Raw genomic sequence first — 23,723 nt, 5'->3', positions numbered from 1 at the left:
CTTGTGACTATTTACAAATGGACAAATTGGAAGTTTTGCTATCAGGCTGATTGACTATACACAGAAGTGAAGTGACTGTAGCAGTTCAGACAACTGTGTGCATTGGCATTGGCTCAGTGAACGCTGCTTGCAACACGCCACGGCTCAGGTTCAGATTTCAAGCCCGAGAAAATAGTGATGTCAGTGAGAGCTGGAAGCCGGAGATCAAGAAACTTGGTGGGCAATTCAAGCTTCTGCTTTTGCTCTTCCATCACAACAGAATCAGGGCTTTCGGCGAACCCATGACGGCGATCATTGGATCTAGGAAGGTGCCACCTCATGTGCCCTCCCAACGCTGACCCTGACCCAAATGACTTCCCACAGGCATTACACTGGTGCCTCTTGACCTTCACTGCAGCTGAAAGATCAGCACGCTTCATCTCAACTGAATTGTCAGTTCTTTGCTACTCCCTCCGTTCCTAAATACAAGTCTTTGTAGAGATTTCACTATGAAACACATACGGGTGTATATAGATGCATTTTAGAGTATAGATTCACTCATTTTGCTCCGTATGTAGTCCGTAGTAGAATATCTACAAAGACTTATATTTAGGAACGGAGGGAGTACTTCCTAAGCTCAGCATCTCCAGCCAGAACATGATCAAGCACATTCAGCTCTACCTCCTCAAGAACAATGGAGATCAAAGTGTTGTCCTTCTCAGGAACAACTGATTTTTTAGCAAGCTGCTCTAGATGCTCTTATAAGTTTAGAGGGGCTGCAGTTTAGGGAGCGCTGATAACGATGGATTCGTTGACATGGCATGGTGTTGGGTGGGTGTAGTGGGGATAAGATTAATCAAGCTAGCTAGCTGTACCTTCCAAGGCTTAGCCACTTCAACGCATTGACTTTGTGCACATCTTGATGGCCAAGCATCGAAAAACGCGTGATTGCCGTATCATAAGGAGAGGCAAAGGATCTATTGACTACTTTCCAGGACAACTTCACATCGTGTTGCAATATCCCTGATACAGTTTAGTTCCTCTACCACATCACAATCCAGCCACTAAACATTGTGAGGAGCAGGGAGGGGGGTTGATGGCAGGGGTTGGCGAGAAAATCATGGTGAGTGCTTTCACCGGGGTGATTGGTCCACTCCTCGGCAAGCTCAGCAAGCTCATGGAGGAGGAGTTTTCCAAGGTCAAAGGCGTCAAGAAGAAGGTGGAATCTCTCAGGAGAGAGCTGATCACCATCAATATCGCCCTGGAGAAGTACGCCATGATGGAGAATCCGGACGTGCAAGTCAGCGCCTGGATGAACGACGTGCGGGAAGCGGCGTATAACATCGAGGACTGCATCGACCTTTTCATGCATCATGTAGATCATGAACCACCCGGGAGTGTCACCGGCATCAAGGGGCTCTTCCGCAAGAGCATGCGGAAGCTGAAGAAGCTTAAATATCGCCATAGGTTTGCCGATCAGATCCAGCAACTCAAGGCCCTTGTGAACGGAACATATGAGCGGCATCTGAAGTACAAGATCGATGACTGCAATCCTGGTGTCATGCACACGGAGATTGATCCCCGCTTGCCAGCACTCTATGTGGAGGCGGAGAAGCTTGTGGCTGTTGAGGGTCCAAGCGAAGAATTAATCAGTCGGTTCATCGATGAAGAGAGCGATCCGGTGAAGCAGTGCAGGGTTGTCTCTATTGTTGGCTCTGGAGGTTCAGGCAAAACTACTCTTGCTAATCAGGTGTACCAGAAAATTAAGGGTAAATTTTCCTGTTCTGCTTTTGTCTCTGTATCACGAAAGCCTACCATGGTTAACATCCTGAGGGATTTGCTCCTGGAAATCGAGAACACTGACAGAAAATCTGACAAATACCTGTCAACAAGATCATGCAGTGAGCGGCATCTTATCGATAGGCTAAGAGCACATCTCGAAAATCAAAGGTAAACTGCTCAAATTGTTGTACACATGTGTTACTACAGTAACTAAAGTATTTCATCTATACAACTTTTTTTGTATTTCATGGGTTTAATTGCCACAAATAAACTAGATTAGAAACTCAAAAGGACAAATAGATATGGTAACATTCTCTCTATTGATATGATGGTATGATATTTTCTGTACAAAATTAGATGGCACTGCCAGTCCACCACAGTATTTATGAGAAGAGCAGGCTCCCCTTCAATGAAACAATGGCCAATAAGCACTAACTGGTAATCTTCATTTACTATAAAACATAACTCAACAGAAAAAAAAGGTAATATATCATCACAAAAATGATTCTGATGCAAATGCAGCGGTATAATCCCAGAAAGGCTTTAGGGAGCAAATTTGCAATAACATGTTCCTTCTCCATTTCTATATATATTCTCCCCTGCTCTTTTTTTGTATGGGGATTAATGTTTAGAGGATATACTTTTTCTTTTTTTCATATATCAAACGATATACTTTTCCCGGTAGGAGTTTTTATTGACTCAAAGCGCCACATCAGGGAGAAATTTGGAGTCTGACAGGCAACCACTGGGTCACCCTGCAAGGCTGCAATGGAACAGTCCTCTATAGCTGTTGGATTCCTCGCATCAGGAGTATCATAACCATTAATCACACTCTGGCCCAGAGGTCAGAATGCATCAACCAGATTTAAGTGCTTGCCTTGATAAAGGATGCAGCAGTGTGATTCTATAGAACAGAACATAACAGACCATATGAACAGAAAAAAACTACTTTTGGTTTCTCAAATGTTGATATGTTCTAAATTAGCTACATCTCAACTCAACACTGTTTAATTTGCAGCCCTCAAATGTCAAAATCAGTAAATTCAGATTCTGAGGGTGGTTTTGTAGATGGTTTTGAATGATACAGTCAAACAATTTAATATTTGTGTGCTTTTTATTTGACAACTCATGTCATTTCCTTATGGGATCCCTTGTAGCTTTAATCTTACACATAAACTGGCATTACAGGTACCTTGTTGTCGTTGATGACATATGGAGTAAATCGGCATGGGAACAAATACAATGTGCTCTTCCGAAGAATTTCCATGGCAGTAGAATAATTACGACAACACGCATCAACAAAGTAGCTGAATTTTGTTGCACTTCAAATGAAGGCTTTGTTTATCCAATGAAACCTCTTAGCAACAATGACTCCAAAATATTATTTCTGAAAAGGACTTTCGTGGTTGCAGCTGAATGCCCTAGTCAGCTAGAGGGGATTATGGATGATATACTGCATAAATGTGATGGTTTACCATTGGCCATAGTAAATATAGCTAGCTTGTTGGCTAGCAAACCTGTAAGAAGGGAAGAATGGGAGAGAGTGAGAGACTCTGTTTGTTCTGCACATGGAAAAGAAAAAGATAAAGAGCTAGAAGTGATAGATAAGATATTGTCTCTCAGCTATTGTGATCTAACCCAGCCTCTGAAGACATGCTTATTGTACCTTAGCATGTTCCCGGAAGATTACATCATTGGCAAATATAGCTTGGTATGGAGATGGATTGCCGAGGGATTTGTTGTTCCGAAGCATGGATATACTTTGGAGGAAGTAGGAGAGAGTTATTTTAACGAGCTCATCAACAGGAATATGATTCAACAGGAATTTAAATATGATGGTGAAGCGATTTCATGTCGAGTCCATGATATAGTACTTGACTTCATTGTCACTCGGTCAAATGAAGAAAATTTTGTTTCTGTATTAGATGCTCAGCACATCCCATCTCAACGTGACAAGATTCGCAGGTTGTACATCCATAAAAAGATGAGCATGCAGCCGAGGTATCACAGCAAAACATGAATATGTCTCATCTCCGTTCACTTCATGTGTTCGGTAGCATTACCTGGATGCCCCCTCTTCTGGACCTACAGATTCTTCGTGTACTATATCTAGAGGATTGTAATAGTTTGAAAGAGGACCACCTCAAAAACATCGGAAGCTTAATTCATTTGAGATATTTGGGTCTGCGGAACACAAATGTTAAGAACCTCCCAATCCAAATCAGGAAGCTAGACTATTTGCAAACGCTTGACCTAAGAGGAAGTGGGATAGCAGAGTTGCCGGAATCTATTGTTCATCTAAAACGGCTGAGACACCTGGTTGGTCAGCGACTCAGATTGCCGGATGGATTTGGCAACATGGAAGCTCTTCAAGAGCTTTGGGAGATCAATGGCTCCAAGAGCTCTATAAACTTTGGGAAGGATCTGCAGAATTTGAGACAGTTGAGAGTGCTTGGAATACATTTTGAGCATACTTATTGTGATGATGGACAAATCAGTACAGCTCTTTGTAAGCTTGGGGAAAACAACCTTCGCTCCCTACATATCATCAACATGGGTTGTGGTCCTCCTACGTGCTTCGCAGATCCATGGTGCTCTCCTCCGCGTCTCCTCCACAAGTTTGTTTTGCAAGGTTATAGGGATGACAATTTACCCTTGTTCCCGAAGTGGATTAGTCCCTTGCTCTCTGAACTCACCTACTTAGATTTTGGTGTTGATCAAATGCATGGGAGAGACTTGCACATGCTCGAAGGTTTGTATGCGCTTTGCGTGCTTTGTCTGTCTGCAGAGGAAATTCCTAAAGAAGGACTCTCGGTCAGCTGCAATGGATTCCAATCATTAAGGCATCTATGCTTCCACAATATATTTGGACCAGGATTGGTATTTAAAGAAGGAGCTATGCCGAAGCTCCAAAAGCTTTTCCTTGCATTCGATGCAGATGAAGCACTCTCTACATATGGTTGTATAGGTTCCGGCATCCAACACCTTTTGCGTCTTAACTACATTGAAGTCAGCATTAACCGTACTCCTGCAATGAAGTCTGCAAAGTATGCTATAGATAAGGAAGTTAAGCTGCTCACCAGCAACCCCCAGGTTAAGTTTGTGTAGTGATGGATTGGCAGAAGATATGCCCGAAAGGCGATGCAGTGTTAACCTGAAAAAAACAGAAGATCTGCAATGATTAGATTGATTTGAGGTACTATTCAAAGGTCATTCATTTCATGTTCACCAACAGGGTTCATATGAAGTTAAGTTTAGCAAGCCTGCAGACATGTTCTTCATGATTTTGATCTCACAAGATAGAGACGAACACAACATGGAAGGCGACAGTTATGCACAACAATCTGTTGATTTGTATGTCGAAACTGGTATACATTGTCATAGATTTTGCACCGCAGTATGTGCCAGTCATTTTGGAAGGTATATGTACTTTTTTTCTCACTAATTTTCCTTTCTGGCACTTAAAGAATTCATGATTTGAGATATCACGATGGACCTCTGAAGGCAAAAACTTATATGACACTGGCCCATCCACCTACCATAATAATGAGAGAAGTAAAATGTGGCCACTCCTTCTATCACTACTTTTCAGGCTGTAGTCTATATCATATATCTTGCTTTTCGCAATGCATTCTTATTTATGTTACCTAGTGAACAATGGCAAATTGAGTTGATGTATGCTTTATACTCCTAGCATTCAGTTCTTATGACAGTTCTATCATACTGTCCGTCGCCCTAGATGCTCCTCATGACCTGGGATTTTTGCTGATTCATAGGGGGCTTATCATTGGAAGCATCCTTTGCTCATGTCAAGGATTAGGGCCTTTCTGTCACCTTCTTTCATGCAAGATGGATCAGAACGCATATCAGGTCACCTTCTTTATCCAGCGTTGTGTAATTCATGGCGTCAAACAGTAATTCAGTAAAAGCAACTAGTACCGAGACATAATAGAAGAGGAGCCATGTATACAAAAATGACTACAGAACTTCTATTTCAATATTCATCTAAACAGATGATTTTCTTCTGGATAAAGCGAGCTGCACTGCAGCCCTCAAAGAAACTACTTCAACATACAGCTATGGGTAATCAGAGGCTAAAAAGCAGATGGTTTGGGATAATATTCTTGAGAACTTATAATAAGTCATCCGAGGTCATAATAAGTCATCCGAGGTCACAAGTCAGCTCTCAGAAATCAACCAGTCCAACTTGTTATCCTGAATATTGTGTTGTGTATTTATAACTCACGAGGTTGCTGAAAATTTCTTATCACGATATCAGTTTTTTTAGATCCCTTTGATGCACATCCAACAAGCAGATTACTACATTGGTCTGTACTCTGTATGGATCATTTGCTAGGCTGAGCTGTGGTATTGCTAAGTAGGGCTGGAAGTTTTGTATTGACAACCTAATTCGTTGATTTTCAGTGTCACTATGTTATTTGACACTGCTAGTATGTATCCCAACCTCTATTGCTCTCGTGTAAATAATTTTCTCTACAGGGCAAAAGTGACTACACGTCCACCTTTTTGTTTGTGAATCCCTGTTTGTGTCTGTTGAATGCAGGTCTTCATAATGACCTAACACATGGTATAATCTAGGTCGGGATGATGATATATACTGTATATCTGGAACACTTGCAATAGGGAAGAACGTCAGTGCATACCTAGATTTTTCACCTGTTTGCACGCATGAATCACTTGTAAAAAACAGAAATGAGCAGACTAGTACTGTTGCGAAATTAATTAGAAGCATCAGCAGGATGTGCAAAACAAGAATTTGAAGAGTGCATATATAACATGAATGTTCATCTGCATTGCGTCCTTTCGACTCCATCCGCGATGCAGCGTTCATCCTGAGGTTTGACCTCTGGTGCGATCCGCAGAAGGGAACCAAAAATTTGCTGAGAGCGACCAACACTCGAACCCTCCGCTCCTCCCCTGCCCCGCCCGTGGCCATCTCGGCCACGGTGAGCTCCGGCGCGTCTCCCCACCGCTGGTCTCGCGGCCACATGGCTGGCCCGCTGCCGCTGTCTCCGCCGCATCATCCGGGCACGCCGGGCTCGGAGGCTCGCCTATGCCTCTCGGACAGTGGATCTGAGGGGGGATGCTCCCCTTTGACACCGCGGTCCTACGCCTCGGCCGTCCGGCTCGGCATGGGCGAGCCCGCGTCTCCGGTTGCAATCACCACTCCGGCCCCCCATGCCTCCGGGTCCTCGGCCATTGCCACCGCAGTTATTGCTGCGCCGCAGCCTAGCCGCCCTAGGCTGCCTCCCAGCCGGGCCATTGATGGTGAAGCGACCTGGCAGCTGGTCTCTCGGAGACGGAGCCACGCAACACCCCCTCCGGCTAGGGCTGCAACATCGCGCCACTTCCACTACTCCTATAAGGCCGACCTCGTCGGCCGCTGCCCTCGGTGCCTTGAACCCGCCCATCCCACTCTGCGCTGCACAAGCCGCACCCGCTGCATCCACTGCGCGCGCCTTGGCCACATACGCAAGAACAGCCATTTCAAGCACCTCCCTCGCCAGCCGCTCCCACCTCTCTGCGGCCCCCGACCCACCCGGCCTCCTCCTCCGCCACGCGCCGCCGGCGGGCCTCCCCCGGCCACTCGTCCGCCTGCCCACCAGCGGCTAGTCTTCCCCGACACCCCGGTCGCCATGGCCGCCTCCCTCCCCGCGCCTGCAGCTATGGCTCAGGCGGAGCTGACCCCTGGCGCCCCGGAGAGGCGTCCGCTTGGCTCCACGGTCCTCCTTGATTTCACCCAGGAGATGGCCGACAGGGAAATCCGCCTGCGCGCCACTGCCCTGCTCATCTCGGTGGTGGCCGAGGGGATGTACCCGGCCAGAGTCAAGGAGGCTATCATGGCGGAGTTCCCGGAGCTGCCGCCGTCGGCGGTGTTCGTCTCTTTCTACTTCGACTCCTTCATCGCCCGCTTCACCGACCCGCTCTGGCGCGACACCGTTTTCGACCGCGGTGTCTTTCACGACAGCCGCGGCTCGCTGTTCGCCATCAAGGACTGGTCGAGGCACACGCGGTCCGAGCTCAAGACGCTGCGTTTCCGGGCTCGGCTCTTCCTCGAGGGCGTGCCGCTGGGGTCATGGTCGCTCTCAGCGGTCGCCAAGATGCTCCCGATGGTCCGGATCGACGCCGTGGAGGTCGATTCTCTCCACGAGACTGACACCTCCTTCTTCGTACTCTATGCGTGGGTAGAGACACCGGACAAGCTTCCGCGCTGGGTGGAGCTCGGCGCGCACGAGCCACGACGCAACATCGACCCCCTCGACCACCTGCGCCTGCCGCCCGGCTTCGTGCAGACCGTGGATCACTCCACCCCCCTCCCCCTCTGCCCGCGCGTGCAGCGGGCCTGGTGCTGGTGCACCTGGACGAGCTCGAGGAGTTCGCTGCCCCGCATGGCCGCGACGGACCTGGGGCGGGACGGGAGGGGGAACGCATCGGCGTGCGGCCCCTTCCATGGGCGCGTGGGAGCATTGACGGCTCCCGGTCCGCCTCGTGGCGCACCTCGGTCTTCTCTCGCCTGGAAGGCGCGAGGGCCAGACCGTACCAGGGGCGCCAGGTCGCCATCGTCACCGACGACAAGATCACCGGCTTCCTCAATGGCGGCTCCGCGTCTCCCCCTTGGCGGCGGCGATGGGGGGCGCGGAGAGCGTAGCGACTGCGATCCCTGGCGCAGCCCCCGACGTGCATGCGCATGCGCCATGCAGCCAACCGCTGACTGTCAGGGAGCAGGACCCGCTGACTCCTGTTGTGGCAAGCTCTGGTGGGGCCATCCACGACAACCAGGAGGAAACATCCCCTCCCCATGATTCGCCTGGGAGGGCGAGCGCTGACGCTGCTGCACTGGCTCCCCCCCTCGGGCAGAGCCAGGTGGCCCCGATGACGCCTCTGGTCAGCGGCCTTGGACTGATCCGTTTGTCCGGCGCGGCCATGGCCCCCGCCTCGCCTGCTGGGGGGCACGGGTCAGCCCGGCGGGCTGCCGCTTGGCTGCGCCTGCACTGCCGGCGGGCTGCCACCCCGCTCGTTCCGCAGGCGACCGACCGGGCGCTGACGGCCCTGGCGCAGGAGGCACAGGGCCCACAGCCAGGAGGGATGGTGGGTCCACGGACCGCGGTGGACCAGCTGGTCGCGGACGTGACCCTCCCACTCGCGCCACCAATCCTGCCGCGCCCGGCCATGCAGACGAGGGCGACTCGCCGCCGACGCTCACCGATCCCAAACCCCAGGCGCAGCGGGCGGCTTGCCTCCAAGACCACGGCCACTCTGAACGCGGTGGCCCGTGCGCGGCAGCTCATCATGCAGAAGCTCGGAATCAGCGGCCCCGGGAGGAGGCTCTGCGCCGCTACGAGCTCTCTTTCGAGCGCCCGCTCACCCAAGCCCAGATCGAGGCGCTCACGGCCCTGGCGGCTGCTCCTGGAGTCAAGGCAGCTCCTGTGGCTGGACCATCTAGCCTCGCGGTCTAGTGCAGTCCCCGGTGGTGCAGTTTCGACACAGTAGTTTTCCATGGATAGTTGCCCAATGCTAGTTTGGAATGTCAGAGGCTTGAACTCGGCTGCTAGAAGAGGCGTAGTACGGAGATTAGTGCAGCAGTTTAATGTATCCTTCGTGTGCTTCCAAGAATCAAAATTATCAGATGTTTTCGCGGAGATTGTTCGGGAGTGCTGCGGGCCTGCCTTCACTGGTTTCTGTTTCCAGCCAGCGGACGGTACCCGGGGCGGGATCATCATGGCATGGAAAGACGATGAGATTTCGGTCTCCTCAACGCAATGCTCCCAGTCCTTCATTACGGCGGCTTGCTGCCATCGGAAATCAGGGAAGGCATGGAGGATCATTGGGGTTTACGGGCCACAGGCAGACGCAGACAAGATCAGTTTTTTGGGAGAGTTGAGGGCGACCATGAATGCGAACCCAGGCCCAACAATATGTGTCGGAGATTTCAATCTCATTTGTCAGGCGGCGGACAAGTCCAACACACGGATCAACCGGAGAATGATGAACGCTTTCCGCCGTTTCATCTCTGACATGGAGCTCAAGGACTTATACCTTCACGGACGATCCTTCACTTGGAGCAACGAGCAACAACATGCAACTAAGGTCAAGCTTGACAGGGTTCTGTTCAACGAGGGATGGCATGATCTTTTCCCCTCATACCTCCTGCAAGCACTTTCCTCAGCTGTCAGCGACCACTGTCCGCTCTTGCTGTCCTGCGACATCGGCTTCAAACACAACAGGCATTTCCGGTTCGAGAACTATTGGGTCCGCATGGATGGGTTTCAGGAGGTGGTTGCAACGGCCTGGCAACAACCGGTCGCCTCACCAGATGCGTATGTGATCATGAGCACCAAGCTCGATAGAGTTGCCCGGGCGCTCAAAGCTTGGCACAGCCGGAACCTGAGTCAGATGAACCGCTCCCTCGATGTGATCAATGAACTGATATACAGGCTGGACAAAGCAAGAGACACCAGAGACCTGACCACCGATGAGCATCGCTTCCGCAACAATCTAAAGGTGCGTTTGCTTGGCATCAGTGCCTTGCAACGCTCCTTCTGGAGACAACGGGCAAGGGTCCTCTGGATCAGAGAGGGAGATGCCTGCACAAAGTTTTTCCACATGAAGGCCTCATCGAGAAGGAGGAAGAATCATATACAATCCCTCATGCACCTCGGACAAAATTTCGCCGGCCAACAGGACAAGCTACGGCTCGCCGGCAACTTCTTCTCTGATTTGCTTGGGCAGCCGGCGCCGCGCTCTATTTCCCTCAACTTCACGGCCCTCGGATACATACCGAACAATGATCTGCGGCAACACCTAGAAGCTGACATCGGAGAGCAGGAGATTCTCGAAGCCATCAACGAGACCAACGCAGAAAAGGCGCCCGGGCCTGACGGATTTACGGGCCTTTTCTACCAGAGTTGCTGGCACATAATCAAGACGGATCTGATGCAAGCGATCGCCAAGTTCGCGACATGCAACTCCACCAATTTCCAGGCGCTCAACACAGCTGTCATGATCCTGCTACCCAAGTCTGAAGGGGCCTCGCAACTGACTGATTTCAAGCCTATTAGTTTGATCCACAGCGTCGCCAAACTTATCGCCAAGATCCTTGCCAGGCGACTGCAGGCGGTGATCGATGGCCTGGTGGCGCCTTGCCAGAGTGCGTTCATCAAGCGGCGCTCCATACTTGATAATTTCATGTATGTCCAGGCGATGATCAAGACCCTTAAGGCGAGGAAAACACCGGCGATTCTTCTGAAAATAGATATTGCAAAAGCCTTCGATACAGTCTCCTGGGAGTTCCTTCTGGAGCTGCTACGAGCCAGAGGATTCGGCCGCCGGTGGATTAACTGGATAGCTGGGCTGCTTGCAACCGCTTCAACCAAGATCAACATCAACGGTGATCTCTCTGACACAATAGACCACCGCCAGGGGCTCCGACAAGGCGACCCCCTGTCGCCGCTGCTCTTCGCAATCATAATGGACTCCCTGGCTGCCCTCATGGAGGCCGCTAGCCGAGCCCAGGTGCTGCGAAGCATTGGCACCATCAGGATGCCATTCAGAATTTCAATGTACGCGGACGACGTCGTGCTGTTCATCAACCCCTCAAGATCCGAGATGCATGCCGCCGTCACCCTGCTGGACCTCTTCCGCTCTGCTTCTGGTTTGCGGACAAACTGGACAAAGAGCGCGGCTACCCCAATCGCGTGCGCGCTGAGGCAGGTTGAAGAGACGGTTGTGGAAACGGAGTGCTCCACCAAGACCCTGCCGATCACCTACCTGGGCCTGCCTCTCTCTGACACAAGACTCCGCCGGGACGACCTGCAACCTGTCATAGATTGCCTGGCCAAGAGACTAAGGGGCTGGAAGACAAGATTAATCGCACTCCCTGGCAGGATCGAGCTTGTCAGGACAGTGCTTTCGGCGATGGCAATCTACCGGATCATGGCCATCGCACCACCGACCTGGTTCCTCAAGATGATAGACAAGCTGCGGCATGGCTTCCTGTGGGCGGCAGATGAGGCCGCTCCGGCCGGCAAGTGTCTGGTAAGCTGGAAGGAGGTGTGCAGGCCCCGCGAGCTAGGCGGCCTCGGAGTACTCGATCTGCAGCGCCAGGGGGCCGCGCTACGGGCACGTTGGCACTGGTTACGCTGGACGGACGACGCCAGGCCATGGATGGACTTGATAATGCCCCATGATCCGGCCGCCGACTGCATCTTCAGAGCCTCCACGGAAATCATCATTGGCGACGGGCGAAAAACAAGCTTCTGGCGCGCACATTGGGCGCAGGGGTGCAGGCCGGCAGACCGATGGCCTGATCTCTTCGCGCACTGCAACGGACGAAGGCTAACACTCAGGGCTGCGCTCGACGGCAACGCATGGCTGGGATATGTCAAACCAAATCCAAGCACGGCAGTGCTACACCAGCTATGCGAGCTCTGGGACGTGGCAGCGGGCATCACTTTGCAGGAGGACAGAGCAGATTCCTTGCGATGGAAGTGGACGGCCGACGGAAAATTCTCCGCCGCCTCGGCATACCGAATGATGTTCCAAGGGGCCATCCCAACCAACGACAAGGAAATCATTTGGTCGGCCAAGGCAGCACCGCGTGCCAAGTGTTTCGCCTGGATCCTTCTGCGGGGCAAATGCCTCACAGCGGACAATCTTCAACGCCGGCAAATACCACATGACCCGGTTTGCGCGCTATGCCGAGGAGCGCCGGAAACTGCCGTCCACCTCGTCGCGACCTGCCCTTTCTCTGCACAGGTCTGGCTCAAGACGGCGCAATCACTGGGAAGCCCCTACTCCAACCTGCCGATGGACACTGGCAACAGCCTCCGATCGCGGTTCTGGAAGCAGACACGATCGCTACCACGTGCAAGCCGGGCGACATGGCGAGCCACTTGCCTGCTGGTATCCTGGTGCATTTGGAAAGAGAGAAACGAGCGGATTTTCAACTCCAAGGCCAGCACGACGGACCAAGTCCACTCCAGAATCCTAGACGAGGCCAGATCGTGGCTACAAGCGGGCTTAGCCCCAATGACCAGTTTCTTCCAACCACCATGATTCCGGGTAGAGGCCAAGGAAATTACGCGGGGCTGCTAGTCCTGATTTGCTAGGGTTCCCTGACCCTTTCTTGCAACTGTACCGTCCTTTCCACTACATCAATGAAAATCAGCATCCTGCTGCTCTTTCGTCAAAAAAAAAATTAATGTTCATCTTTGGATAACGAGTATGTTAATAAGACATCGACTTATACAACTACATTTCATCATTCCTAGAGGAACTGGTGTACGGAAAAATGCTGCCATAGATTCCTTTCTCGAACACCTCACCAAACTGCATAGACTTGAGATGGAGCATGTAGATGCAATCAAAAACATAAATGAAAACCACATCAGCATCTTCAGCAAAACCAATTGTCCTCACTGGAACCGTCTTACACCTCAGCACCACATTCGGTGCAAAATACTTGTTCAGATCAATGGCTCTGTGAAGCGTCCAGACTAGCGTGCCGTCAATGGTGGTCACCCTTGAGAACATGTGGAGATGGAGAATGAGATCATCAACCGCTGCAAAACCAAGGCCTCCATCCTCGGCCGGCATGAGGACAATGCCGTCATAGTAGCAAAACATATCGTTTGGCACCTCGCTTGTATCCAAGTTATGCTTAGCCAAATCAAGTTCAAGGATGCAACCGGCGCTCATTGGCCAGTAGAGCGTGTTTCCGATCAGAGTCGTTGGGTACGACACAACTTCCTCTAGCGTGGAGACGGAGATGACGTCTCCCCAGATGCCGGTCTCAGAAGAGTAGACGCAGGCGGAGGTCAGATCAGCATCGACGCCGTGGGTGAACGCCATGGCCACGAGGAACGGGCAGTCGAGGCGGTCCTCGTTGCCGGCCGCGCGGAGAACCGCGGCGTTGAAGCCGCGTCCGCAATCGTACTCATCGAGCGTCGGCGGCGGCCGCGGCAAGCAGCGCTGCTCGCCGGACATGAGGTGCCAGACCAGGAGATTCCCGGAGTTCCTGTTTTGGAGGAGGGCGAGGCCGTGGCGGCAGTCCAAGGCCCACCAGGAGTCGTGGGACAACGTGGAGGAGGGGACTGCAGCGAAGGCGTCGGAGGTGGGGACGAAGAGGGGAGGCCCCGGCTGGTTGTTGAGGAAGCCGAGCACGGGAGGCGCCCCGTGGAAGGCGCAGAAGCGGTGGAGGAACCTGGCGTCGTGGACCAGGCGGCACAGTGCTTGGAGACGAGGGAGGCGCAGAGGAGGTAGATTGGCTCGGGCGGTAGGCGCAGGAGGATCTCCAGGAGGAGGTCGTCATGCGGAAGCGGAAGAGTAAGAGGCGGAGGCGAAGCGGCGCTGCGGCTGGAGAGGTCATCCATAGCTGGGAGTCGTTCGCCGCCGCCGCCGCCGCCGGAGAGGGCATCCATGGTGATTATACGAGTAGTCGGGTTTTTTAAGGTCTGGCTCTTCACATTTTTTTGGTATTATTACGCCGTAATGTACGGTCTTCGACTCTTTATTCAATGGAAACAAATGAAGGGGTGATGCGAAACAACCTGTGATTGAGATGGTTAGGTGGACAGTGGTATCCCCAACCCATCAGGGTTCAAATCCTGATGCTCGCATTATTTCTGGATTTATTTCAGGATTTCCGGCGATGCGCTCGTAAATCCCAGCGTTAGAGGCGTTAGGCTCTATCAGCCGGGGCGCAAACAATATGTGTGAGGCTTTCGGCGGGCTTGCATCCCAGCGCGTGGGATGCTTTCCCGGGGTAGCTAGTCAGCCTTTAGGGCATGACTCCCGAGGTGTCATTACTTCATTGAAAGCATTGCCGTGGAGTCTAATCTTGCGATGGGAGCACTAGGTCAGTCGTGGTGTGGTTGTTCCAGAGCAGGCAATGATGTGGTGAGCATGGAGTTGTTGCTAGTGCATCCGGTTGGGGCTTGTCACTTGACCGACGGTGGGGGCAGCAGGAGCATCCTCCACATGCAGGGAGCATCAAGCGAGCTATGTCAGTTGACCTCGTGAGATTGAAGCGGCATAGGTTTGCTCTATCGGCGAAGACCAAGAGGAAGTAGTAGTTTTTTTAGAAAAGAGGGAAGGAAATTAGGGGCTTGTTTTCGAGGTCGAAGGGAGCAGTAGTTTTTGTGTGTCTCTCATTTGATCTGTAGCCTAAACATCAAGTTTTTTGGTAACTTTGATTTTTTGAGGGTAAACTGCACTTCTTACTAACAGGGCTGGAGGCAGAGATACTACAGTTTACTCGGACTGCAGTACCTTGGAAGCAACGGTGTAGAACCCATTATCAGGAAAGTCTTGTGCAGATGTTAATCATTCTTCATGGGATACATGCAGATGAAGGTCGTCGGTAGAGATGTAAATCGGGTCCTGTTAATCCCGTTTAAGCCCACTTATGGTCTAACAATTCAATAGTCTTTTTTCTGGAAAAAAATGAACTATCAAGCTAGGTAAAATTAACTAAACGGTACTTGTGGGCGCCGTTTATTTGTCATTTCATCCCTAGTCGTCGGACTTAATGAAGTGACATAGAAGGGAGGCACACAGTTGTGTTACAGTCTCTGTAGCTAAAAGCACTGTGTTGAAGTGTATATGTGGATTGTTGCATTTTTCATCAGTTCGGACTTTTGGTTGTGTTGGTTCAAAAATTATGGTTACCCCCTCTGTATCCACGGATAGGCCTCTTTGAGCCATACATTTAAGCCTATTCATGTGTTGACTTTCCGCGTCACACATGAAAGGGGTGTTGAAGTATACATGTGGATTGTCTAGCCCTTCAATTAGTTCGGACTTATACATTAAGCTTAACACACTGGAACATCACAAAAACATGAAATGGATCCCAAATCACACATGCCGCAGTACGCTCTACACTCTTGCGAAGGAAGAAATGGCTCTGTGCGCATTGACAAATCCATCGCGGAAGATCTCCGTGTTTGAAAATATTCAAATACAGTTAGTCTATCTGGGACTGGAATATCAGACATGCATCCACGACCAGAACCCAGAACCAGATTAGGGACGGCAGAATCACTGTACTTACCATCAGCTGCACACAGGCAGAGTTTCAGCGAGAAACCACCAAAAAGTGGAAGATGGAGAAACTGCAGCAAACCACATAGGAAATGCAAGCAAACAACATAAAGGAAACTTGGCACAGACAACTGCAAATCCAGATTTTCAGTCCAGGGAGCATAGCAGAATGCCTCATTCACAAGAAACCAATTGAACACAAAAACCAATGCCATAATGCATGACATTGACAGTGCCACGACAGTGACAATCAGAGCAGTGATTAGTTATTTCTTGCTACCACATCCAAAAACCAACAGAACAAACAAATACAGTAACAAATTGGAAAAACTCTGACCAGCTTCTCTTTTATTGCAGAACCATTTCAAGATATGAACATTTACAGACACAAATGTGTGCAAGGAGGAAGCATACGGCAGTTAGGCAACTCCAGATCATTAGTTAGTGCTAGAATGACACAATCTCATGCTTGTGCATTCAACTGAGCAAAGGTGCTGTACTGTGCACCAACCAAGCAACTGCATAAGATCCTTGGCCTTTACTGCCACGAAAATTTGCCGGTAAAGAGCAGGATCAGTGCAAAGCTTGTGACTATTTACAAATGGACAAATTGGAAGTTTTGCCATCAGGCTGATTGACTATACACAAAAGTGAAGTGACTGTAGCAGTTCAGACAACAGTGTGCATCGGCATTGGCTCAGTGAACGCTGCTTGCAACACGCCACGGCTCAGGTTCAGATTTCAAGCCCGAGAAAATAGTGATGTCAGTGAGACCTGGAAGTTGGAGATCAAGAAACTTGGTGTCCAATTCAAGCTTCTGCTTTTGCTCTTTCATCGCAACAGAATCAGGGCTTTCGGCGAACCCATGACGGCGATCATTGGATCTAGGAAGGTGCCACCTCATGTGGCCTCCCAACGCTGACCCTGACCCAAATGACTTCCCACAGGCATTACACTGGTGCCTCTTGACCTTCACTGCAGCTGAAAGATCAGCACGCTTCATCTCAACTGAATTGTCAGTTCTTTGCTTCTTCCTAAGCTCAGCATCTCCAGCCAGCACATGATCAAGCACATTCAGCTCTACCTCCTCAAGAACAATGGAGATCAAAGTGTTGTCCTTCTCAGGAACATTGGCGATCAAACTTCTTTCCTTCAGCTCAACATTTGGGATCAAGCTGCTGTCCTTCTCACATTGTCCAAAGCAATCCTCACAAGCTGAATTCTTGGCAATATTAGGGATCGAAGTTTTTTCCTTGGCAACATTGGGGATCAAGTTGTTGTCCTTAACACATTGCCCATAGAAAATATCATAAGCTGAACACTTGCAACCTTTCGGCTTCTTGAACTCAGCAGATCGAACCAGTTGATGATCAAAAGCATTCAGCTTCACATCCTTCGACACATTGGGGGCAAAACTGTCCATAACTTCTGTATAGCAATCTTCATAAGCTGAAATCTTGCTAGAATGCTCTGAAAGCAGCAGGAGAGAGGCTGCAGCATCCATCTCATTGAACTTGAGTGGTGGTACCCCCCTCTTTGACCGCTTGCGCTTCACAGGGGATAACAGGACATTGCAGCCACCACCAGCAATGACCCGAGCTTCCATCAGCCCAGCTGCTTCTTCGGCGGGCTTACTCAAGACGTTCTTCTCCCTGTGCTCTCTCATGTGCTTCCTCAGAGAATCGCAGGCAGAGAACACCTTTGAGCACAGCTGGCATTGTGTTCCTGAGGACCGCAGGAAAGTCTCCTCATCACTTGGACTCAGCAGCGACACATTCAAGTCGACAACAGTGGCAGGAGGGCTTGGTGTTCCCTTTGGCTGCTTCACTTTGCGCCAGTGGAGTGACATGTGGCCTCCAAGAGCCCTCCCTGAAGGAAAGTTCTTATAGCACTTGTTGCACACATGCTTCGGAGGTCTTCCTCGTGGTGCCATATCTAAAACCATTACAAAGATGCACCAAGTCAGAACACAGAGAGATGAACTGAACATTAACTCACTAATCTTTTTCCACAACATGTGGAGCGCAAGGCAAAGTGCATTAGAACATTACACCATATGCATCAAAATAAACTATCGCATCTAACTGAAAAAAACTACAGAACTGCTCCACCACCACTACCGAAGCATAAGGAAGCAATAAATTTGCCTCTACTATTCAGGAAAAAAAAACCGCATGTCTGTAAACAACAGGGGAGTTGAATCATAATCTACAGTCCGAACTGAAGTCTTCCCTGACAGATTAATCAAAAGCACAAGTAGGTTTTAGTGGGGCAAAATAGTTTATAAGATGCTGCTTTTTTAAAAGCACTGTGAAACAACCAGCCATGATGTGATAGTTTGAGGGAAGACAATAACATGCGCCAGCAATGACAAGTTGCAACAACATGTGAAAATTCTCACATCATCACGGGGTTTAAGTTTAACTACGCAGCAACTAAGGACACAGTGATACGCCACATTCAGCACACAATGATACGCTCAGCTCACAAGTTGTTGCTTCTTTGGAGCATTTACACAAACACGGAGACGGCATTTGATCACACATTGCAGGAAACGGAAGAAGGCGTCAGAAATTCGTGGGATGGAATGGGATTTATTACCTGAAGGCTCGAGTTCCTGTCTCGTGAACCCGCGTGAGAGGAGGGCGGCGCGGTTTCGGATTGCTCAGGGAATGCAGGGAAGGGCTTGATCGCTGAAACGAGATTGCAGGAAACGGATTAGAACGCAGCAGAAGCAAACACAAGCGATTAATCCAGGAGCAAGCACTAAACCGCCCGAATTCCGAAACCAGAGACGCCATTCGATCAAATTCAGTGAGGAATCGGAGAGATTCGCCAGCCAGCGACGCCGATCAGTCCAGAACCAGTAAGCGAGGCAACTGAGCTCGGGAACCCACCTCGAACAGCTGCAGATCGAGGAGCTCCCCGGAGAGGACGGGATCGTCGAGCGTCGCCGCTTAGTCCCGTGCGCCTCTCCGCGGTGGCCTCCTCCTCCCCTCCCACCGGTACGGCACGGCGGTACCCCTCTCTGGCGGCCTGGCGGGTGTGTGAGACCGGAAATGCGCGCGGCTGGTGGTGGCCTGGGGTACTTATAGCCGACGGAGGGCTAGGAATGTGGACTGGTCCCAGTACCATGTTCATGATTGATTCAGGCGTCGCGGGCGTGTGAGAGGGGGGAGGGAGTCGCCGGCTTTGCCTGAGCGGGTGTTCTGGGGCTGGGGGGCAGAGGAGGGGCGGAGAGCCGGAGGCGAAGGCTATTTGGAAGAGGAGGAAGAGATGGATTTTGCGGCTGGGATCGGGACACCAGGCACCATCGGACGGTTACTTATTGCCCAGTGAAACACGTTTTTTTTTAGACATACCAGTGAAACACGTGGTGGCCTGCCTCCAAAGGTGGCCAAATGGCCCGGTCCTGGCGTGCTGGCCTGATAGCCCGCGTGTCTGGCCCACCATGGGCCTGACCCGGCACGTTTATAATCGGGCTGTGCCTGGCCGCGAGGCTCGGCACAAGTGCCAGGACGGCACGACCCATTTACTTTTTTATATTCCCTAAAAAAATTACTTTTTTATATATTTTTAGAATTTTTTATAAATTAGCCACCCAAAAGAGCCAAAATAGGCCCAAAAAACAGTCCAAAATCAGACGGCCTAGTGGGCCAAACGTGTCGGCGGGCCGGCCTGTTTCCTTGTTGTGTCGTGTGTGGGCTAAGAAGCATGGCACGAGTGCCGGCACGACATGCCCCATGTATTAGACGTGCCTCGATGGGTCGTGCCGTGTCGGCCCATCTGGCCGGGTCTGCCTGCCTCCATGTTAAAGCTAGCCATATGGCCCGTGCCTCGCGGGTCGGCCCGCGGGCATGGATTTTCAGCCAAGTATACGATTAAAAGGTCTGGGCCGACAGTTAGTCTGCCATGGAACAAGGCCGATCCCCAAGGCCAGGCCTTAAGGTTAGGTACGACATGGTCCTTTTTAACTGTGGGACCTTTTTGGGGTTGTTTGAGCTTTTATGAACATGTTTTGGCCTTCTTAGGGCTATTTTGACTTTTCTAGCGTGGGCCGGCCTGCAGCCATGCCGTGTTGTTCTAATTTTGAAAGCTAAGTTTTCAGGCCGGATGGCACAACCCTTCTATAAAAGGGCCGATATTGGTCGCGCCGTGCCATTCCGTTTTACAGTGGGGTTGCGCCATGTTGTGTCAGCCAGGTCTATATGGCCAGGTTTGATCCATGCAGAATTGGCTAACGTAGGATCGCTAAAGCGCGATTTAGTGTCGTTGTAACTGATTTGGATGTCGTATAGTCTGTTATTTTAAATCTTGCATAAGTCACATAATGCACCATATTGGTTAAATAATTGCAATTTCTAGTAATGTGCTCATGTTTTTGCTAGTGGAGAAAAAGGTAGTTCTAGGATGCAATTCTACCACCTGAATCAAAAGAATTCATTGTATCGGATAAGGCTACCGGTGCAAAGTGCAAGGTCAATTGACAGGCCGTTTGTCGCATGTATGAGTATGGTGGAATTGGGGTGCTCAACACCGACAATTTTGGTCGTGCTTTGCCTTTGTGTTAGCCTTGGTATGTGGAAGGAGTCAAACAAATTATGGGTGGGGTTGTAAAACTCTACTCTCTTCTTAATTAACAGAGGAGGCAAATTGTATGCCCTGGTTAAAAAAGGTCTTTCATCTTTATTTATGTACTAAAATTTATCTTAGGTTTAAGCTCTATTTATCTACTATCAGTTTTTTATAGTTCTACCACCAGAAATCCAAAGAAGCATTAACTTAACTTTGCCTATGATTTAGGCTCTATTTATCTGCTATCAGATGTTTCCTACAGTGTTGCTTTGAGTAGGTAGTTGTTATTTTACCTCTGCCTACAATGGCATGCTAAGAATTATACCCTAAGACCTCCTGAAGTGGTAGTATCATAAGTTAGTATTGTGCATATGAAACTTGTTGGGGAACGTAGTATTTCAAAAAAAATCCTACGATCACGCAAGATCTATCTAGGAGAAGCATAGCAACGAGCGGGGAGAGTGTGTCCACGTACCCTCATAGACCGAAAGCGGAAGTGTTAAGTAACGCGGTTGATGTAGTCGAACGTCTTCGCGATCCAACCGATCAAGTACCGAACGCACGACACCTCCGTGATCTGCACACGTTTAGCTCGGTGACGTCCCTCGAACTTCTAGATCCAGCTGAGGTCGAGGGAGAGTTTTGTCAACACGATGGCGTGTTGACAGTGATGATGAAGTTACCCACGCAGGGCTTCGCCTAAGCACTACGACAATATGATCGAGGTGGAAATATGTGGAAGGGGGCCCCGCACACGGCTAAGAATCAACTTGTGTGTCTATGGGGTGCCCCCCTCCCCCGTATATAAAGGAGGGGAGGAGGGGGCCGGCCGACCTCATGGTGCGCCCCCAAGGGGGGGGGGGATTCCTACTCCTACTAGGAGTAGGTTTCCCCCTTTCCTAGTCCAACTAGGAGGGGGAAGGAAGGGGAAGAGTGGAAGAAGGAAAGGGGGGCCGGCCCCCCTCCCCAATTCGGATTGGGCTTTGGGGGGGCGCCCCCACCTCTTGGCCGCCTCCTCTCTCTTCCACTAAGGCCCATGAAGGCCCATTGACCCCCTGGGGGGGGGGGGTTCCGGTAACCCCCCGGTAATCATCCGAAACCATTCCGGTGTCCAAACATAACCTTCCAATATATCAATCTTCATGTCTTGACCATTTCGAGACTCCTTGTCATGTTCGTGATCACATCCGGGACTCCGAACTACCTTCGGTACATAAAAACACAAAAACTCATAAAAACACATATGTTGTTCCCTTTTGTCATCGGTATGTTACTGAAGGAAATATGCCCTAGAGGCAATAATAAAGTTGTTATTTATATTTCCTTATATCATGATAAATTTTTATTATTCATGCTAGAATTGTATTAACCGGAAACTTAGTACATGTGTGAATACATAGACAAAACAGGGTGTCACTAGTATGCCTCTACTTGACTAGCTCGTTAATCAAAGATGGTTAAGTTTCCTAACCATAGACATGAGTTGTCATTTGATGAACGGGATCACATCATTAGAGAATGATGTGATTGACCTGACCCATCCGTTAGCTTAGCACGATGATCGTTTAGTTTGTTGCTATTGCTTTCTTCATAACTTATACATGTTCCTATGACTATGAGATTATGCAACTCCCGAATACCGGAGGAACACTTAGTGTGCTATCAAACGTCACAACGTAACTGGGTGATTATAAAGACGCTCTACAGGTGTCTCCGATGGTGTTTGTTGAGTTGGCATAGATCGAGATTAGGATTTTCCACTCGATTGTTGGAGAGGTATCTCTGGGCCCACTCGGTAATGCATACCATTATAAGCCTTGCAAGCAATGTGACTAATGAGTTAGTTACGGGATGATGCATTACGGAACGAGTAAAGAGACTTGCCGGTAACAGATTGAACTAGGTATTGAGATACCGACGATCGAATCTCGGGCAAGTAACATACCGATGACAAAGGGAACAACGTATGTTGTTATGCGGTTTGACCGATAAAGATCTTCGTACAATATGTAGGAACCAACATGAGCATCCAGGTTCCACTACTGGTTATTGACCGGAGACGAGTCTCGGTCATGTCTACATAGTTCTCAAACCCGTAGGGTCCGCACGCTTAACATTCAATGGCGATCGGTATTATGAGTTTATGTGTTTTGATGTATCGAAGGTTGTTCGGAGTCCCGGATGTGATGACGGACATGACGAGGAGTCTCTAAATGGTCGAGACATAAAGATTTATATATTGGAAGGCTATGTTTGGACATCAGAAAGGTTCCGGGTGAGTTCGGGCATTTACGGGAGTACCGGGGGGGTTACCGGAACCCCCCGGGGAGTCAATGGGTCTTATTGGGCCTTAGTGGGAGAGAGGAGGAGGCGGCCAGGTGGAGGGCGTGCCCTCCAAGCCCAATCCGAATTGGGTGGGGGCCGCCCCCCCCATTCCTTCTCTCATTCTCCCTCTTCCTTCTTCTCCTACTCCAACTAGGGAAAGGGGGGAACCTACTCCCACCGGGAGTAGGATTATACGTCTCTACCAATAATTGATGATTGTTCCATGCTATTATATTATGTGTTTTGGATGTTTAATGGGCTTTATTATACACTTCTATACTATTTTTGGGACTAACCTACTAACCAAAGGCCCAGTGCAAATTGCTGTTTTTTTCCTATTTCAGTGTTTCGCAGAAAAGGAATATCAAACGGAATGAAACCTTTGGGAGAGTTATTTTTGGAACAAACGCAATCCAGGAGACTTGGGGTGGACGTCAAGGAAGCAACGAGGCGGCCACGAGGCAGGGAGGCGCGCCCCCACCCTCGTGGGCCCCTCGTGGCTCCACCGACCTCCTTCCTTCGCCTATATATACTCATATACCTTGAAAACATCCGAGAGCACCACGAAACCCTATTTCCACCGCCGCAACCTTTTGTACCCGTGAGATCCCATCTTGGGGCTTTTCCGGCGCTCCGCTAGAGGGGGGACCGATCACGGAGGGCTTCTACATCAACACCATAGCCTCTCCGATGATGTGTGAGTAGTTTACCACAGACCTTCGGGTCCATAGTTATTAGCTAGATGACTTCTTCTCTCTCTTTGGATCTCAATACAAAATTCTCCTCGATTCTCTTGGAGATCTAGTCGATGTAATTCTTTTTGCGCTGTGTTTGTCGAGATCCGATGAATTGTGGGTTTATGATCAAGATTATCTATGAACAATATTTGGTTCTTCTCTGAATTCTTATATGTATGATTTGTTATCTTTGCAAGTCTCTTCGAATTACCAGTTTGGTTTGGCCTACTAGATTGATCTTTCTTGCAATGGGAGATGTGC

The 23,723-nt window shown here is 50.0% G+C and overlaps 2 protein-coding genes across 2 annotated transcripts; one reads left to right on the top strand and one right to left on the bottom strand.

Moving 5' to 3' along the window:
- The first annotated feature begins 983 nt into the window (after positions 1-983).
- Positions 984-5,718, top strand: LOC123119633 (disease resistance protein RGA5). The gene is made up of 4 exons (XM_044539492.1): positions 984-1,929; positions 2,950-3,762; positions 3,819-5,181; positions 5,538-5,718. The coding sequence occupies exons 1-3, from the start codon at positions 1,076-1,078 to the stop codon at positions 4,867-4,869; spliced, it is 2,718 nt and encodes a 905-aa protein (XP_044395427.1). The 5' UTR covers positions 984-1,075; the 3' UTR covers positions 4,870-5,181; positions 5,538-5,718.
- Positions 5,719-16,146: 10,428 nt separating this feature from the next.
- Positions 16,147-19,116, bottom strand: LOC123124421 (uncharacterized). Its single transcript, XM_044545036.1, has 3 exons — positions 18,723-19,116; positions 18,427-18,518; positions 16,147-17,760 (listed from the first exon to the last, which is right to left on the bottom strand). The coding sequence occupies exon 3, from the start codon at positions 17,756-17,758 to the stop codon at positions 16,523-16,525; it is 1,236 nt and encodes a 411-aa protein (XP_044400971.1). The 5' UTR covers positions 17,759-17,760; positions 18,427-18,518; positions 18,723-19,116; the 3' UTR covers positions 16,147-16,522.
- Between the last annotated feature and the right edge of the window lie 4,607 nt (positions 19,117-23,723).

The sequence above is a fragment of the Triticum aestivum genome, chromosome 5D, assembly GCF_018294505.1.
Source record: "Triticum aestivum cultivar Chinese Spring chromosome 5D, IWGSC CS RefSeq v2.1, whole genome shotgun sequence".
Lineage (NCBI taxonomy): Eukaryota > Viridiplantae > Streptophyta > Magnoliopsida > Poales > Poaceae > Triticum > Triticum aestivum.
This window is presented reverse-complemented; position numbering and strand designations above follow the sequence as displayed.

Coding starts and splice junctions, on each gene's coding strand:
- LOC123119633 (XM_044539492.1), top strand. CDS start 1,076: ATGGCAGGGGTTGGCGAGAAAATCATGGTGAGTGCTTTCACCGGGGTG. Junction 1,930..2,949: donor GCACATCTCGAAAATCAAAG/GTAAACTGCTCA, acceptor CTGGCATTACAG/GTACCTTGTTGTCGTTGATG. Junction 3,763..3,818: donor AAGATGAGCATGCAGCCGAG/GTATCACAGCAA, acceptor TGTGTTCGGTAG/CATTACCTGGATGCCCCCTC.
- LOC123124421 (XM_044545036.1), bottom strand. CDS start 17,758: ATGGCACCACGAGGAAGACCTCCGAAGCATGTGTGCAACAAGTGCTAT.